At 28.2% G+C, this 16,387-nt stretch overlaps 3 protein-coding genes across 6 annotated transcripts; all 3 read right to left on the bottom strand.

The window, feature by feature from the left end:
* Positions 1-740: 740 nt before the first annotated feature.
* Positions 741-4,150, bottom strand: LOC108001498 (dnaJ homolog subfamily C member 3). Its single transcript, XM_062080566.1, has 7 exons — positions 3,973-4,150; positions 3,444-3,729; positions 3,260-3,370; positions 2,948-3,147; positions 2,525-2,850; positions 2,047-2,390; positions 741-1,540 (listed from the first exon to the last, which is right to left on the bottom strand). The coding sequence occupies exons 2-7, from the start codon at positions 3,490-3,492 to the stop codon at positions 1,122-1,124; spliced, it is 1,449 nt and encodes a 482-aa protein (XP_061936550.1). The 5' UTR covers positions 3,493-3,729; positions 3,973-4,150; the 3' UTR covers positions 741-1,121.
* A 719-nt stretch (positions 4,151-4,869) lies between these two features.
* Positions 4,870-14,229, bottom strand: LOC108001497 (putative ATP-dependent RNA helicase Pl10). The gene is made up of 8 exons (XM_062080563.1): positions 13,661-14,229; positions 12,498-12,579; positions 11,512-12,056; positions 10,949-11,415; positions 10,570-10,874; positions 10,186-10,485; positions 9,821-10,084; positions 4,870-9,729 (listed from the first exon to the last, which is right to left on the bottom strand). Exons 1-8 carry the CDS (start codon positions 13,703-13,705, stop codon positions 9,632-9,634), a joined length of 2,106 nt encoding a protein of 701 aa, XP_061936547.1. The 5' UTR covers positions 13,706-14,229; the 3' UTR covers positions 4,870-9,631.
* Positions 14,230-14,317: 88 nt separating this feature from the next.
* LOC108001439 (large ribosomal subunit protein uL2) lies at positions 14,318-16,387 on the bottom strand. 4 transcript variants are annotated; one of them, XM_017062438.3, is made up of 5 exons: positions 16,122-16,387; positions 15,718-15,865; positions 15,344-15,485; positions 14,835-15,148; positions 14,318-14,632 (listed from the first exon to the last, which is right to left on the bottom strand). In XM_017062438.3, exons 2-5 carry the CDS (start codon positions 15,853-15,855, stop codon positions 14,453-14,455), a joined length of 774 nt encoding a protein of 257 aa, XP_016917927.1. In that variant the 5' UTR covers positions 15,856-15,865; positions 16,122-16,387; the 3' UTR covers positions 14,318-14,452. The 4 variants fall into 4 exon arrangements, with proteins under 4 accessions (XP_016917927.1, XP_061936552.1, XP_061936551.1 ...); XM_062080568.1 differs by having other exon boundaries at positions 15,945-16,152; XM_062080567.1 differs by having other exon boundaries at positions 15,939-16,140.

The following is a 16,387-nucleotide window of genomic DNA, read 5'->3' on the forward strand; positions in this document are numbered from 1 at the left end:
ATGTTGGATTTGATAATAAAATTAAGCAATTATATGAATTTAAGACCACACATGTGTACAACATATATAATGTCATATATGAATGTGTATGTGTGTATGTGTATGTGTGTGTGCATATATATATATATATATATATATATATATATATATATATATATATTTATATACATATATATAAATTATAATATTTATAAATTATTCAAATATATTTAAACAAATATCAGAGATACAGTATATTTACATAATGTTCTCTCATACTCATGCAAATACAACATACACACAGCACTGTCCTATGTATATTTATCATCGAATACAGTCAGTCCATAGTATTATTTATTTATTTATTTATTTATTTATTTATTTATTTATACTTGAAGTATCTGTATTCGATGGTTATATTATGATAATGACTTTAATTATATTTACTTCATCTAATTATCGCACAATTTCAAGCTAAACTTAATAATCCACAGCCAATGGCTGTTAGATAGCATATTTTCGGCAAAATACATCCTAGAGTTTTTTTAAAATGCGATTTTAATCACGATTTTTATTTCGTATATCAATGGTACGAAATCTATATCTATATATATATATAATATATATATTTATATAAATATTATTATATTTATTATATATAAATATATATCGATGATAAAGAATATTGACATTGCTGAAAACTAATTTTATGTTCAGTCTGCATCAAGTATGTTATTCAGTAAGTCAATTACTCAAAATTATTATAAAAATTCATATATTATAAATTATGAATAACGAATTAAATTATGTGCATGCATTATTTACATTATGTATATGTTTAATTTCAATAACAAGTTATGAGAAATGATAGTAAGATAATTTATATATGATTCAGATAAAAATTTAATCATATTTTATAATTTGTTTTAATTAATTGTCACTTTTTTGACTTACTGACCGATTAATAATTTTTCACATACAGTCTTCTGATTCCATGCAGATGCAAAACATATAACTACCGACGAGGTAGATTAGCAAAATGAAATTTTATCTAAAATAGCAAAAGTTGTGTCGTATACATAACGACGTTATGAAATCACGAATTTTATTTGAGCTAGAACCATAAAAAATGAAAAAAATAACTAATTAAAATGGAATTTAAATTGGAAGGGAGATCCATGGAAGTGATGAAATTCTTGATAGGGATTAAATCCTTGTTGATGTTTTCCTGATTCAGGATCTAATGGATCTTCTCCTTGGTCAAATTTTGCTCTTTTTTCATCATCAGTTAATACTTCTTTGGCAGCTGCAATATCAATAAATCTTTTTTCTGCCAGTTTCTTTTCTTCTCCTTCTTGAAAATTATCAGGATGCCACTTTTGTGCAGCTTTTCTGTATGCTTTGATAATATCACGTTTAGATGCTGTTCTTGGCACACCCAAAATTTTATAATAATCTCGAGATTCAGAAAGTTTTTGTCGTTGTTGCGCTTTATGAAGACCTTGTTTTGCTCTTTGTAGACTCATATCAATTTCTAAAGCCTCTTTAAAATCTCTAATAGCTTTTTTTAAAATAATAATTATATTAGTAAATTATATTAATAATACAAATCTATATATGATATGTTCTCCCATTTTAATCTTTACATATATTTGTTTTTTAAACAATTCATTATTTGAAAAAATATTACTTTATTTTGAATTTTATAATAAATATAAAATTTGTCTAAATGTTTCAATATTTTTAAAATTTCTATTTTTTTTTTTTAATTAAAAACTTAATCTATTCTTATAATTCATCAGTGTAATATATATAATATTTGATATTTAATTTCCGTTAAATATATATGAAAAATTACTCCATATTTATAAATAATTAATATATAATATTAATATATTAATTATTTCAGAATTTAATGATAATATTTAGACAAGATTTGTATTTATTTGTATTTATTCAATATATAGTAAACTTTATGTGAAAAAAATTTTTTTTAATAATTTGGGAGAAAATCTTATGCAAGCTTTAATAAGCTAAAATATTTACAACTATAAATATATAACTTACCATCATCAAACATTTCAGCAGCAAGATAAGCTTCTGCTCTATCACAATATACTGCAGCTTCTTTTCTTATTTTTAATGCTTCATGACAATTTTTAATTGCCTGAGTTGGTTCCTGATTACTAGTATAACATTTACAGAGATGCTGATGAGCAAGGAAACGTACATTGATTACTTGTGGTTCAAGTTTAAGTATAGGCAAGGCTGAATCTATACAATTAGTATAATCTCTTTTATCTTCATATTCTGTTGCAGATATTAATAATTTTGCTACCTTTTTAACTTTTTTGTAAAATGAAAAACATTTTGAATGTTCTGGATCAAGTTTCAAACATTCTCGAATCTCCCTATATATATATACATATTATATATACATATATATAATTTTAATTGCATAAATTTAAATATGAGATAAATAATAATATGACTTATACATTTATATTTTAATTATTTATAATATTTATATTTTATCCTTACTTACTTTAATGATTCTTCAACTTGTCCAAGACGATAATGCAAAGTAGCTAATTTTAAAAATCCTTGTGTATTGTCAGATTGTAATTTGGTTGTAGAACGTACATCAGAAATAGCACTAATATAATCTTCAAGTACTTCATATAATTCAGCTCTATGTTGTCTAAGTTCAGCTGACCATGGACATATTTCAATAACTCTAGTAATTTGATGCACAGCTGCTGCATAATCACCATTCATTTTTAATCTGTCTACAACTAATAAATCTTCTTGGGCAGGTGCTATTTTATATAAGGCATTATAGGCATCTGAATTTTGTGGTTCAATTGCTAACTATAATTGGGGAAAAATAAAAATTTATAATATGATTATATGTGAATAATAAAAAATATACTAAAAAAAATATATCACAAACAAAAAAAAAACTTACCACATCTCGAAAATCTGCTTCTGCTTTTTCAAATTGAGCTTGTTTAAGTAATACATTACCACGTTGTAATCTTGCAGAAGTAAAATCTGGTTTCAATTCCAAAACTCTATCAAGATCAAGAAGTGCAAATTTAGCTTTACCTAATGCTAGATATACTGTGCCCCTTTTATAATATGTCAAATAGTTATTTGGATCTCCCTCTACAAAAAAAAAAAATATGTATCAACATTTGAATTTTAATGACAGATTTTATTTTTTATAAATCAAAGAAATCAAAAAAAAATAAAACAAATGATTACAAATATAACTTACCAACAGCTGCATGATAATGTGACAGTGCATCCTGTAATTGTCCTTTTGCTAAAAATTCTCTACCTAATTCCAAATGCCTGTCAATTTCTAATTGAGAAACACTTCCAACCACTAAAATATAAACTCGTTAAATATTATACTGCAAAATAGACATTTAAAGATACTTTAGGTTAGGATTAATTACCATCTAAAGACAGATCCAATAAGACCAATAATAAACCACAATGATACATGACTGAATAAAAAGAGTGAGCCACGATAATATGAATATTTCAATACATAAGAAAACAAAGTTGCTGGCTTTAGAAGCCTCTATCTAACCACCCGATATCACAAAACTGTTCAGCCACGCCGCCATTGCAATCGTGGTCTTATATGATTGGTCCAAGTTGCACCAACAGGATTGACCTTTCATCATTGGCGCCCACAATCCGTTATAATGTTTTAAATATTGCATTTATAGTAAATACCTGTAGATAACAATGATTATTTGTTTCCTGAATCATAATTAATATAATACAGGACAATCAACAAAAAATTATTTCGTTTGAAAGTTTATATAAATTTATATTCTAATTTTTTCCAAAGTAATCTTATTTATAAAAATATTACGAATATAGAATTGTCAAAATCAAGAAATTCATGTGTGAAAATTTATTGAATAAATATTGCTCATCTTCTTTTTAAATATATAAAATAATAAAAATACATACTCCGTAAAATTTAAAAATATTAACATATATGTGTTTGTAAATGTTGGAAACAAATCTAAATTATCTACATATATATATATATATATATATGTATACATATATATACATATATATATATATATATATGTAGTTAACATGTAAATTTTTAATAATTATTTAGGATATTTTTTCTTTTACAAATTAACATTTCTTCATATATCCGATAAAGATAAATTTTTTGTAATATTTTTTAATATCATTACTACGGATATAAAAACACACATTATTTTAATTATTTTAATTAGTTTAAATTAAAGCTCTATGAATTAAAATTGTTCGGTATAAAAGATTATGCAATTTTTTAAAATATAGAAAATAATTACAGAAATAGAAATATATTTGCAAAAAATATAAGTAAAAGATTGATGAACATATTTGAATATTTATATAAATTGTAGGGTAAAAAAGGCATATACATATAAAAAGATTCTACACTGCATAATCTTTTTTTTTCTTTATTATACGGTTCATTTTATAGAGTTCTCCTGTCACTGCATAATACTATAAATAAACGAATGAATCACTAAATGAATGATATTTAAATAATATGTGATCCATCGTCTTATATGAGGTATTTGTAACAATATTGACACTCTACATCATTCTTCACAGAACACACATGTTGCTTTAACTAAACGCAAGATGCATATGTTTTCCACAATGCAATCGTAACTTATTGCTAATGAACGACAAATGTTTGTGTATACATACATATATATATATATATATATATATATACACACTTTATAGGTTAAGTGTGACTTCCCTTTTAAATTTCAGACACTTTATTTTTATTACTTCATTCAATAGCCGTACGACGTACAGTTGTTTGCAGATTTTTTTTTCCTACTTCTCATATTTTTCTCGGTTCACCTAATGTAGCGTGTAAATGTGCAATTATTAATTAAGAGACCGACAGAATGGTACATACACCGTTCCTTAAGTCCTTCACACTTTTGCCATTTGCTCGCCATCTCAGTGAAGTAGATATATAGCAGTATCATTAGAGTTACAAGTGAATGATACAATGAGCGTCATTCGCCGTAGAAAAATGAAACACAGCCATTGAGACTCATATTAAGAAAGCACAAAACTGTGCTTCCTTTAAAATTTGTTCTTTCTTTTTCTTTCTTTTATACATATCTTGTCTGCGTTCTCGATTCAACGACAAGCGACGCTTCTCGATTAAATAACATTCATAAAAGTTAGAAGACATTTTTTTTTGCCATCCCACCTAATTTTGCTCATATTTTCCACCTACGCGTGTGCTCTTTTCATTTCTCTCTTTCTCTCGATACTTTACTTTCTCTCTTTTTTCTCTCTCACATTCATATCACGGGCATACGATAACTCAATGCTTTTTTCTTTAATCTTTTCTTTTTCCTTTGAGTATTAATATTTTATCTTTTTCTTATTTTAAACACAGAAAACTGCTCGAGGTAGACACACAATAAGCGCATACAAATTTTTCTGTTTCTCACCAAGAGCAAATCGAACAAGTATTCATTTAATTTTCCGAACATGGGTAACATAAAAAATATGGGAAAAAGAAAACTATGACCTACACGCGACAATCGTATTCGGTGTCAATTCCACATGCACCGATCTTTATCTGTGACATTGTAACATGTTGTACATAATAACATGGCTTACAATGTTTTTCTCTTCTCTCTTTCTCTCTCTCTTTCTCTTTCTCTCTCTCTTTCGCTCTTTCTTTCTCTCTCTCTCGCTCTCTCTCGCTCTCTCTCTCGCTTTCTCTCTTTCGTATGTGTGCTTCTTTTCTTAATAATGATTGCAGTCACAGTCAAACGCCACTTTTTTTTTTACATAATATGTAATGAGTACTATTCTTACCCCCTCCCCCTTCTCTCGCTTTCGTTTTTTTCACACTTTAATTCTTCTTACTTTAATTGATCTTTGTCTAATCATTCCATTCTGCGTAGATCCATAAAAGTTTCCTAAGGCTGCTCGTCCGATATATTTTAGAGGACTAAACATAATATTTAAAGGTATTTATACAGTACAAATATATAACTGTTCTTCTTAAGAGAAGTAACATAAAAAATAAATACTTAACATGTTAATAAATAGTCTCGTTTATTATATCATCTTCCTATTTCTTCTAAAAATGCTAATACGTTCTAAATCATAATACCGTACATGAATTTATACATTTACCAGTTACGAAACGGTGGACATCTGACTATCGCACAAATATATTTGTCAATTTCTTTTTTAAATATGAAACATACGACAATAGCTACACATCGCTTAAATTCGATTACGATACTCGAACACCTGTTGGTTAATATAGAAAATGAAAAAAAAGAAAAAAAATACGCATGGAATTAATGATATCGTGATTACTTGACGATCAACACCACTGTTATGTATAAAAATAGTGTTATAACTATGAGAGAAATAAGTATGAAAATACTTTCGTATATAGCTGTTACTTGCATAATCTCTGTCCACCACATTATTCGTAAATGAACATATTTTCAAGTTCACAAGACTAATAACTTACATCGACGCGTCATATGTATTCGTTGCCTGAGTGAACAATTGGACAATAAAATCTAGAATTTCTCTTTGATTTGAAGTATAGCTATAAAAACTTTAATAATGAAATTTATAGTAGAATACTGACAAAGTCATTTGTATTCCATTGATTATAAATTTCGCAAAAAAAATAAAAAGAGAAAAAAAAATATATATAATATATGTATATATTTTATATAATTATTTATATATATATATATATATATATATACATATATATAAATACATGAATATATGTATATATATATATATATATATATAGAAAAGAGAAAGAGAAAGAGAAAGAGAAAGAAAGAGAGAGAGAGAGAGAGAGAGAGAGAGAGAGAGAGAGAGAGAAGTGTATATATGTGTATATGTACATATACATATACATATACATATATATATTTAAAAAAAATTCGAGATAATAGTGTCCAAATGTCACTTATTCTTTTTCTATCGCAATAAAATAACGCAACGCAATACAGCAAAGTCGTTATGCAAAGTTTGCGCAAATAGTACCACCTTGTCAAAAAAAAAAAAAAAATGAATAATAATAATAAAGTAAGAATAATAGCGGTAGTGGTACTAATCATAATAATAATAGTAATATTACGGCATGATCTACTCTCTTATATAGACTAAGGTCCAACTAAACAATTGTGCCGTAAAATTGTACACTATATAACGAAAAAGTGATGGATCACTTTTCGTTGTGAATTCTTCTTGTAATGTTCTTGGCAGGGCCTCCGAGTTGACAAACAGACTCGATGATAAATCAATCATATTAGAATTTGAAACCACACACACCATGGTCGGAAGCCAACAATATTATTCGTAACACTATTTGAAAGTTCTAGTTGAAATAATTATTCCCCATCAAAGAGGCATTCACACCTTGGTCCACTGTCACACGGCATACGATTCACGCACGCGATTGCACTATAAATCTATTAATATAACAGGTATAAGTATGACATGTCTAAAAATCCTGTCAGTTGTCACGCAAATTGAATTTGTACTTTTTCTCACATAGATTAGGTAAGAATCCGACTCGTTTGCACAAAAGATATCGACACATTCTATAAAGCCCTACCAACATCATCAACCAGTAATGACGCGTTTCGCCGTTATTATCTATTATTAATGCGCGTTTATTTTAAGTAGAAACAATGCCCCAAAAACATGTTTTTAGGACTGTAAGAGGCTAGCGTTCAGCCCTCCCCGATCGGACAACAGCCACGTTGTTCTTGATGTTCTATTCACTTTTAACGACTTAATATTTCCATTCTTGGCTCGCATAACTGAGCTTAATGCTTTCCTGACATTCAATACCGATTAATTAATACATTTAATATTTGTATTTCGTTAAATTGTTCATTTATCAATTCACATGGAAATTGAATGTCGCAAGATCGTTCGATATCACAGTCGTTTTTCAATTATTTTAATGTTTATGTATTTACGAATATTACTTAGTATGTATATATATATATAGCGTATTGATAAATACAGTTATAAAATATGAGTGCGCCTTTATGTATCCTTATTTCAAAGGGCTTGCTTTTTGTATATTTTTCTTTTTTTTTTTTTTTTATCTTGTAAGGTTGAGCCAACTAACAGCGTATTTTTGCTCCTTTTGTTTTTATTTCTTTTGAAGTTCCCTTCTGTAACTGCAACCGTATATTTTTACCCGTTTTTTAAAATGTAAGCTTTCTCGTTCTAGAGCACTCGCATTCAGTACTGCGATCTAAGATTTTTATAACACACCGTATCAATTTTACAGGACAACGTCTTTGTTACGTTTAGAAATTTTAATTAGAGTACGTTAAAATTCAGGTACAAATATACCTGATATTTGCTGAAAATTTCCAGCCTACTCTAAATATAATGACCGAACTTTTAAATAAAATAACTCTTTGAATTAAGAGTTACAGAAGCAATAAGTTTACAGCATCAGACTTCTAAACTTACTTAATATATTAACAGGACGTGACAGAAATATAAACGAGATTTCTAAAAGTATCTTAAGACGCAGCCTGTGTCCTTCTCATAACATCAAAGCTTTCGACTACTGAACACTTTACGCGATTTAGTCGATTAAACCATGATATTGCCGGCGCAACGTCGTCTGTGTCTGGGGACGGCAAAACAACAAAGTACCATTCGTCGCTGGATTATAGTAAATTTAAAACAGGAATCGTGACGAAATCTATGGCGATGGCGGTATGGCGTATCGTGGACGCCTAGTAAAAAATATATATATATATATATAATTATATATAAATATATAAATATATATACATATATATGCATAAAAAGAAAGAAAAAAATAGCGCCACTGGTTTAAATTAAATTACACAAGATACTGGCCATTCAGGCGAGAATAATAAAGCACTTGTGCATTTAAAGCTCTATGATTACACGAATCTAGACGCCACGATTCTCGAAGATACGCCCACCACGTCCTTCAAAAATTTTAATAATGAAGCCATAATGAGCCCCATAATCTCGACAGGAGTTCTAAAAAATTTCACTAAGTTTCTTCACTTACTACGTGTCACATCGTTATGCCCTAACTAGACATGAACGACTGCTCGATTTGATTCATTAATGATTATACTATTTGTGTTCTTCAACACGCACGGCAACGAAACCTTGGATGGATCCTATATCTTTGTCTAGTATTTGACAAATCCTAATAACTCTGATTCTCTTAAAAATGAGATCATTTTTTTTTCTATATTATATGGTGATTTTCTTTTATAGTTCTTAATGCTGAGATTATATTTGGATTTGTCAATAGTGTTTCGTCGCACGCGAATAAAAGTATTTATGGAATTGAATAAACACAATTATTTTTTTTTCCTTTTTAGTTTGAAAATTGTAGTGCACAGGCAGTCAGCGAACGTGATTTGTATATACGTGATACTGTCTTTTTTGTGTATACGTATACACGCGCAAATACGTGCGTGTTGTATCCGATGTGTATGTCGTACGTGTCTTTCTTACATATATTTGAATTTACGTGTACAGTAGTAATAATGATAAAAGTGAAAATAGAGATGGTGATAATGATTTACTTGTCCCACCAATCAGGATCATTACTGTTGACGTTGTTAGCAGAATTATTATACGATGAATTGTTATAGTTACCTCCATAATTTCCGTAACTTCCTATAGAGGAAAATGATTATACACATGATAATCTTAATCGTTAATTATTCTAACAAATTTTCATTAAAATTTTAGATAAATATTTACTAACCTCCATAACTACCAGGCCTATTGGAGGAACCATTATTGCGAGCAGACCCGGAGCTAGGTTGCTGACGATAATCTCTAGCACCAAATCCACCGCTAAATCGGCCTTTAGTACTTCCGGCTCGACGAGATCCACCTCCAGAATATCTTGCTTCACTAAACATATCGTCTAACCAAGGTGGAAGTTCTTGATTAGCTTCAACTAGGAGAGATACCAAGTCACGTACTAAGTTAATATTCTTATTGTTGAAAAATGATGTTGCTAAACCTGTTATAAGATTAAATTATTTTCAAACATCAGTCATCAAAGAAAAATGAAAGTAAGTATGAAATAATATATCATGAAATGAGAAAAAAAAGAAAACGAACCTAAATTTCCCATACGACCTGTACGACCAATCCGATGAACATACTCTTCTACATCTCCGGGTAAATCGAAATTTATCACATGTTTTACATGTGGAATATCAAGTCCACGGGCAGCAACAGCAGTAGCAACAAGTATTGGCGCTTTACCAGCTCGGAAACGACGTAAAGCATCTTCTCGTTCACGCTGTGTTCGATCACCATGAATGCTAGTAACCGGATATCCCATTTGATGTAAATATTCTTCTAACATATCTGCACCTTTCTTTGTTTCCACAAACACTAAAGTCAATGATTCGGCAGCTAAAATTTAGAAGTAATTGTTAAATATCTATATGATACATATATGATACTGTGTTTTATAATTTTTTAATCTTTATAACATACAAGGATCTGAAAAATTGCTAGCTTGAAGAAGATCAAGCAAATAAGAACGTTTATCATGTTCTTCCACCCATACAATTTTCTGAGTAATATTTTCAGATGTAGAACCAACACGGCCTACAGCTAAAAAGATATAGTTACTAAGGAAATCTCTTGCCAGCATTTGAATTTCTTTTGGAAATGTAGCTGAAAACATGAGTGTTTGTCTTTCTCCTGTGGGAGGCATTGTATCCTCCTGAACTATACGTCTTATTTGTGGCTCGAAACCCATATCCAACATACGATCTGCTTCATCCAATACTAAATATCTAAAAATGAAAATTGAATATTATACTATAAATTAAATATTTAAAATTAATAATTATAAAAATTCTGTACGAACCGACAATTATGTAATCCGATTTTACCACGACCTAACATATCTACAAGGCGACCAGGTGTTGCAACAAGTAAATGACATCCACGATCTAATTCTCGCATTTGATCTACGATATTCGAACCACCGTAGACTACAGCAGGACGCATACGTGATCTATATGCAAATTTCCGTGCTTCGTCATATATTTGCGTAGCAAGCTCTCTTGTAGGTGCTAATACTAGACCAAGAGGAAAATGTTTGCGCTTTCCAGAAGAATTAATTGGTGGTGGACGTGGCCCGCTTTCATAAATCTGATTTAATATTGGCACTAAAAAGGCCGCTGTTTTACCAGACCCTGTTTGGGCACAGGCCATAACATCACGGCGTCCGATAATAATCGGTATCGCATACTTCTGTACTGGTGTGGGTTTATCATAACCAGCCAAACTAATACTATTCTTTATTATCTCCGTCAGCTTAACTTCGTCAAACTATAAGAAAAATAACATTATAACATATATGACATATATATATACGATGATTTATTATTGAAAAAAAATTTATTATTCTGTAATTTTAAAACTTACAGATGTGATGTGTGGAGGTATGTTATCCCCAGTAGCCTCAACTGGGATATCCTCATATTTACTAAAATTAATGCCAGTATTTCCAGTACCAAATAATTCCACCTCCAATCGCTCATCTCTGGAAGTGGGTATTGTCCAGTCGATTTCAGAATTCGTCCTACCTCCTTCTCTGTCGTCCTTCCATCGACCGCCTCCCATTCTATGATCGTTTCTGTTGTCTGGCCAGCGATCGTTTCTAGGTTCTTGCCAACGATCATTTCCAGAGTTAACCGTGCGATCTCGATCTCGCTCACGGTCTGAATTGGAATATCTATAATCTCTTCCATTTTCTTGATTGGCACTACGTCTAGTGCGCCCACCAAAATTTCCGAAATTTCCAAAATCGACATCACGAGAGCGCGTATCTCTATAACCTGAACCACCTCTTCCTCTATCACGATCTCTTTCCCTTTCCCTTTCACGATCACGATCTCTTCCTCTATCTCTATCAGAATATGGTCTTGAGTTGGAAGAAAAATGATGATCTCCGCCAGAAGGCGCGTTACCTATAAAAAATTAATAATACAATTTGTTTTATTATTTATTATTTATTTTTACATAAAGATAAATTCTTTTACATGACAATAGTATTATCAAGAGGTTCTACTGACTCATAGATTTTTTCAGTAGCAACATTTTTTTTAATTATTAATTTTTAAATATTTCTTCAAAATATTTAATATATATATATATATATATATATATTTGCAATAATTTCTTAATTTAAGAATTTGAAATTAATTTAACAAAAAATGAAATTAATAAAAATAATGAACATATAATATATTTAAAAAAAAAATAAAATCAATTTTTTAATTTTTCATTTAAATTTCAAATTTAAATATATATAATAAAAATTATAAATAATAAATAATTATAAATATAAAATAATATATGTATTAATAGTATAATATAATTATTATTATTAATATATGTACAATACTCACTTCCAGATTTATTTCGTAAATGCGGTGGTACGTAGCGACCCCCACTTGGTTGGCGGGAGCCCTGCAAGTCCAGACCAGCTAACTAAAACGTAAAATATAAATATTTAAATTCTTGCTATATATTACTCATAAAAATTATTTTAACCAGAAAAAAAGAAAAAAATATAATTAACTATAATTAAAAATTTTATTAAATTAAATCGGAAATTTATTTATTATAATATAAAGAATAAAATTGAAGCAAATAAAAAAAAATAAGTAAAATTTATTCAATCTTTTAATATTTTTAAAGCATAAGAATTATTAAAAAATTATAATTTTTAATATTTATTGTATTATTAATTAAAATTTATTTAATCATGTCTATTTTTTTTCTTTATTATTATATTATATTCGAGTATATTACTTTATATTTATCAAGATCCAAAAATAAATTATTATAGAAAATATTTTTAAAAAAAATTTCTTAAATGTCATTATTAAGAAATTTATAAAATGTATGTCTATACTATTTTATATTATTACAGATTATTTTAAATATATATGATATAATATTAAAATTATTTTGTATCATTTTGTTCATATATATTTAAATTTACTACTAAAATATATATATCTTTTTATTTTTATTAATAAAATATTTAATAAGTAAATATATTTATTATTAAATAATTAATTATTTATTAAATAGCATCTATGACAACTTTAAGAAAAGAAAAAATTATATTCTATTTTTTAAATAAATAAAATTTTTAAAATGAATATATTCTAATTTTTTTAAAGTAACATTATATATTATATTATATATATTCATCTAATCACGAAAATTCAGGACGTAGTAAAAAAGCAATGTGAGAATGCGTCACAGCACGAGGTTTGCTGTTCCCGGAATTGGTTGCCGCCATTACAAAGCTGTACGTCACAAACGAACTTAACGATGATCCAAATCTAAAATTTTTAATGCAAGACAAGATGCAAGAACATTTGATTCATGGAATTATAGGTTATAAAATAATATTTTTGAACATTTACATACAATTATGTACAATATCATTTCTGAAACGATATAAAATGATGAAAGAATCAAATAAAAAAGACAAAGAGAAAAATGGTAGATTACAATAATAATTGTCAAGAATATTAAAAAACTTTTAATTTCTTACCTGCTGCTCTAGACCTGATCCATTCTGGTTGGCTGCATTACTCATATTACTCCGCCTCGGTGCGTATTTTTCGTGGCTCTGCCGCAGAAGCTCTTTAACTATTATTCGCCTAGACAATCACTAAGCAAAAAATTTCAATTGTTCAATCCTTTTTCCTCTCCTTTCGTTTCTTCCTGAGCTACAAACGAAACTTGTCGACTAAGCCAAGTAGTTAGAATTACAGTTTTTATCTGTCGATAATTCGATACAAAGGAAATTCGAAGACTGGCTACGATGAAAGGCCTCTGGCCACACTTGACGTCGACGCAACAAAAATGGCCGAGCGCCGAAATATTGCTAGCAAGATGGCTGACGACTTATATCCGCCGGATATCGAGAAAACTAAGAGAACATACTCTGCTTTTTAATTTTCTAATTGTTTACTATTCCTATTATTCTCACGTATTAAAGTTTGAAACACATTTATGGCTTACACATGATATTGTAATGAAATCTATGAACACGTTGCATTACTTTTTCAATTTACTGTCTGTTGGTATCCGTGCTCGACATATTGACACATTACTTATCTACGAATTTCAGATCAAATACTTCAGCTAAATTCAGATCGTACTATTAAAAACACTAAAAACATAAAATCATAAAATTACTATTTCATAATTTTAGAAAATTATTCTTTTAATGATGTAAAATAAACAATAAGATAAATAATATTACGATAAATAATATTTACAAATAAATTTTTTTTTAAATGTTTTATTGTACAAGATCCAGAATTAATCAATATTTTGTCTAATCATCTTTTTTAGTATCGGTTTTTCCACCTCGGATTCTTCCTGTACGACGCGCAGCAATAAGACCAATCTTACGACCAGCGCTAGTTCCACGTTTAACTGTAGATGCTTTACCAATATGTTGATGATTACCACCACCGTGTGGATGCTCAACAGGATTCATAGCAACACCACGAACCTGTAAATAGGAAAATATATTAAATCTTCAATAATGATTATATTTAATATATATATATATATATATTAAATTTTATCTTCAGTTAAAGATTTTCAACAAAATATTATTCAGGTTTCAAATGTCTATAAACATCATTGATAAATTGATAAATATTTATATTACAATAAAATATAAATTTTGTTTATATTATTAAATACTATACCTTAGGCCAACAGTTCCTCTTAGCCTTGTATTTGTGATATGCACGACCAGCTTTAAGAATTGGTTTATCAATACGTCCACCACCAGCAACGATACCCACCATTGCTCTATTGTTAGAAGGTATAACTTTTTTAGCACCAGAAGGCAGTTTCACTCTAGTTTTTTTTGTATCTGGATTATGAGCTATAACTGTAGCATAATTTCCTGATGCTCTTGCCAATCGACCTCTATCACCAGTTTTTTCTTCCAAATTACAAACAATAGTACCTTCAGGCATTTGACCAACAGGCATTACATTTCCAATTTGAAGATTAGCTGTAACATAAAATATTATTTTATTGATTTGTATAATTTAAATTTACTATATTTTATTATATTATATTATATCTCATGTTATTATGTCTATATCTATATCTATATCTATATCTATATCTTTATCATTTATAATATCTTTTTTATGAAAATAATTTAATATATATTAATTTATTATTTTAAATAAAATTTATTTACCTTTTTTCCCACAATAAAGGAATTGTCCAGTATACATTCCTTCTGGAGCAATAAATAATTCTTTACGAGTTTTAAACTTGTATGGATCTCTGAAATGAACAACAGCTAATGGTGCACCACGGCCAGGATCATGAATAATATCCTATAAAAATATAATTTGTTTAAACAAACAAAAATTACAAGTGTGGTTTTATAAAGTATAAAACTGTCTCAGAAAGAGCCTCTATTAACATTTCTTCATATTTTCACTCAGAAATAGGTATATTAAGATTCATCACAAATACAATAACAATAATAATTAGAAATAAAATTAAATTGAAATGAAATAAAACAAAATAGTAATTAAAAATTATTATTATTAAAATTAAACAAACCTTGACAACACCTTTGATGTATCCATGTCTTTCAGAAAAATCCAAGGAACGAAGTTTAGGTGCTCCCTTTCTTCTTTTTGTATGAGATCTGAAGACAGATCCAGCTCCTTTACGTTGAGCACGAATTACTCGACCCATGATTCAAAATCTATTTACAAAATTACATGAAATTATTTTACTTTTACAATATACAAAACGTGATACTGTCTGTTATTTCTTACACTAACATAACCTTAAAAAGATACAAACAAAATTTAAATTCTTTTTTTTAAAAACTAAAATATTTATAGGAATATTTAGAAAATTAATAAATTTGCTCAAAAAATAATTATTTTATCATAGATGCATTTTATTTTTATGAATTTAAGACGATTTTGTATCTAAGACAATCACGGGTTACATACCAAGTAAATCGACATCAAATAGAGAAAGATTCAACCGGAAATTGAGCGACCTATACAAAGTTTATATTGGTTGCATTGTTTGCCCGCTAAAATTTTGATTTGAAATGATATATATTTTATAAAAGAAAATATTTGATTTATAAATTAAATTATTAAACGTAAGAATTTATAATTTTTAATTTTATAATATAAATACTTTTGTAATATAAATATATATACTTCTATTATATAAAATAAAATATCCTCTCTTGTAAGAGTTATCAATT

This window comes from Apis cerana, linkage group LG10, assembly GCF_029169275.1.
Source record: "Apis cerana isolate GH-2021 linkage group LG10, AcerK_1.0, whole genome shotgun sequence".
NCBI classification, from domain to species: domain Eukaryota; kingdom Metazoa; phylum Arthropoda; class Insecta; order Hymenoptera; family Apidae; genus Apis; species Apis cerana.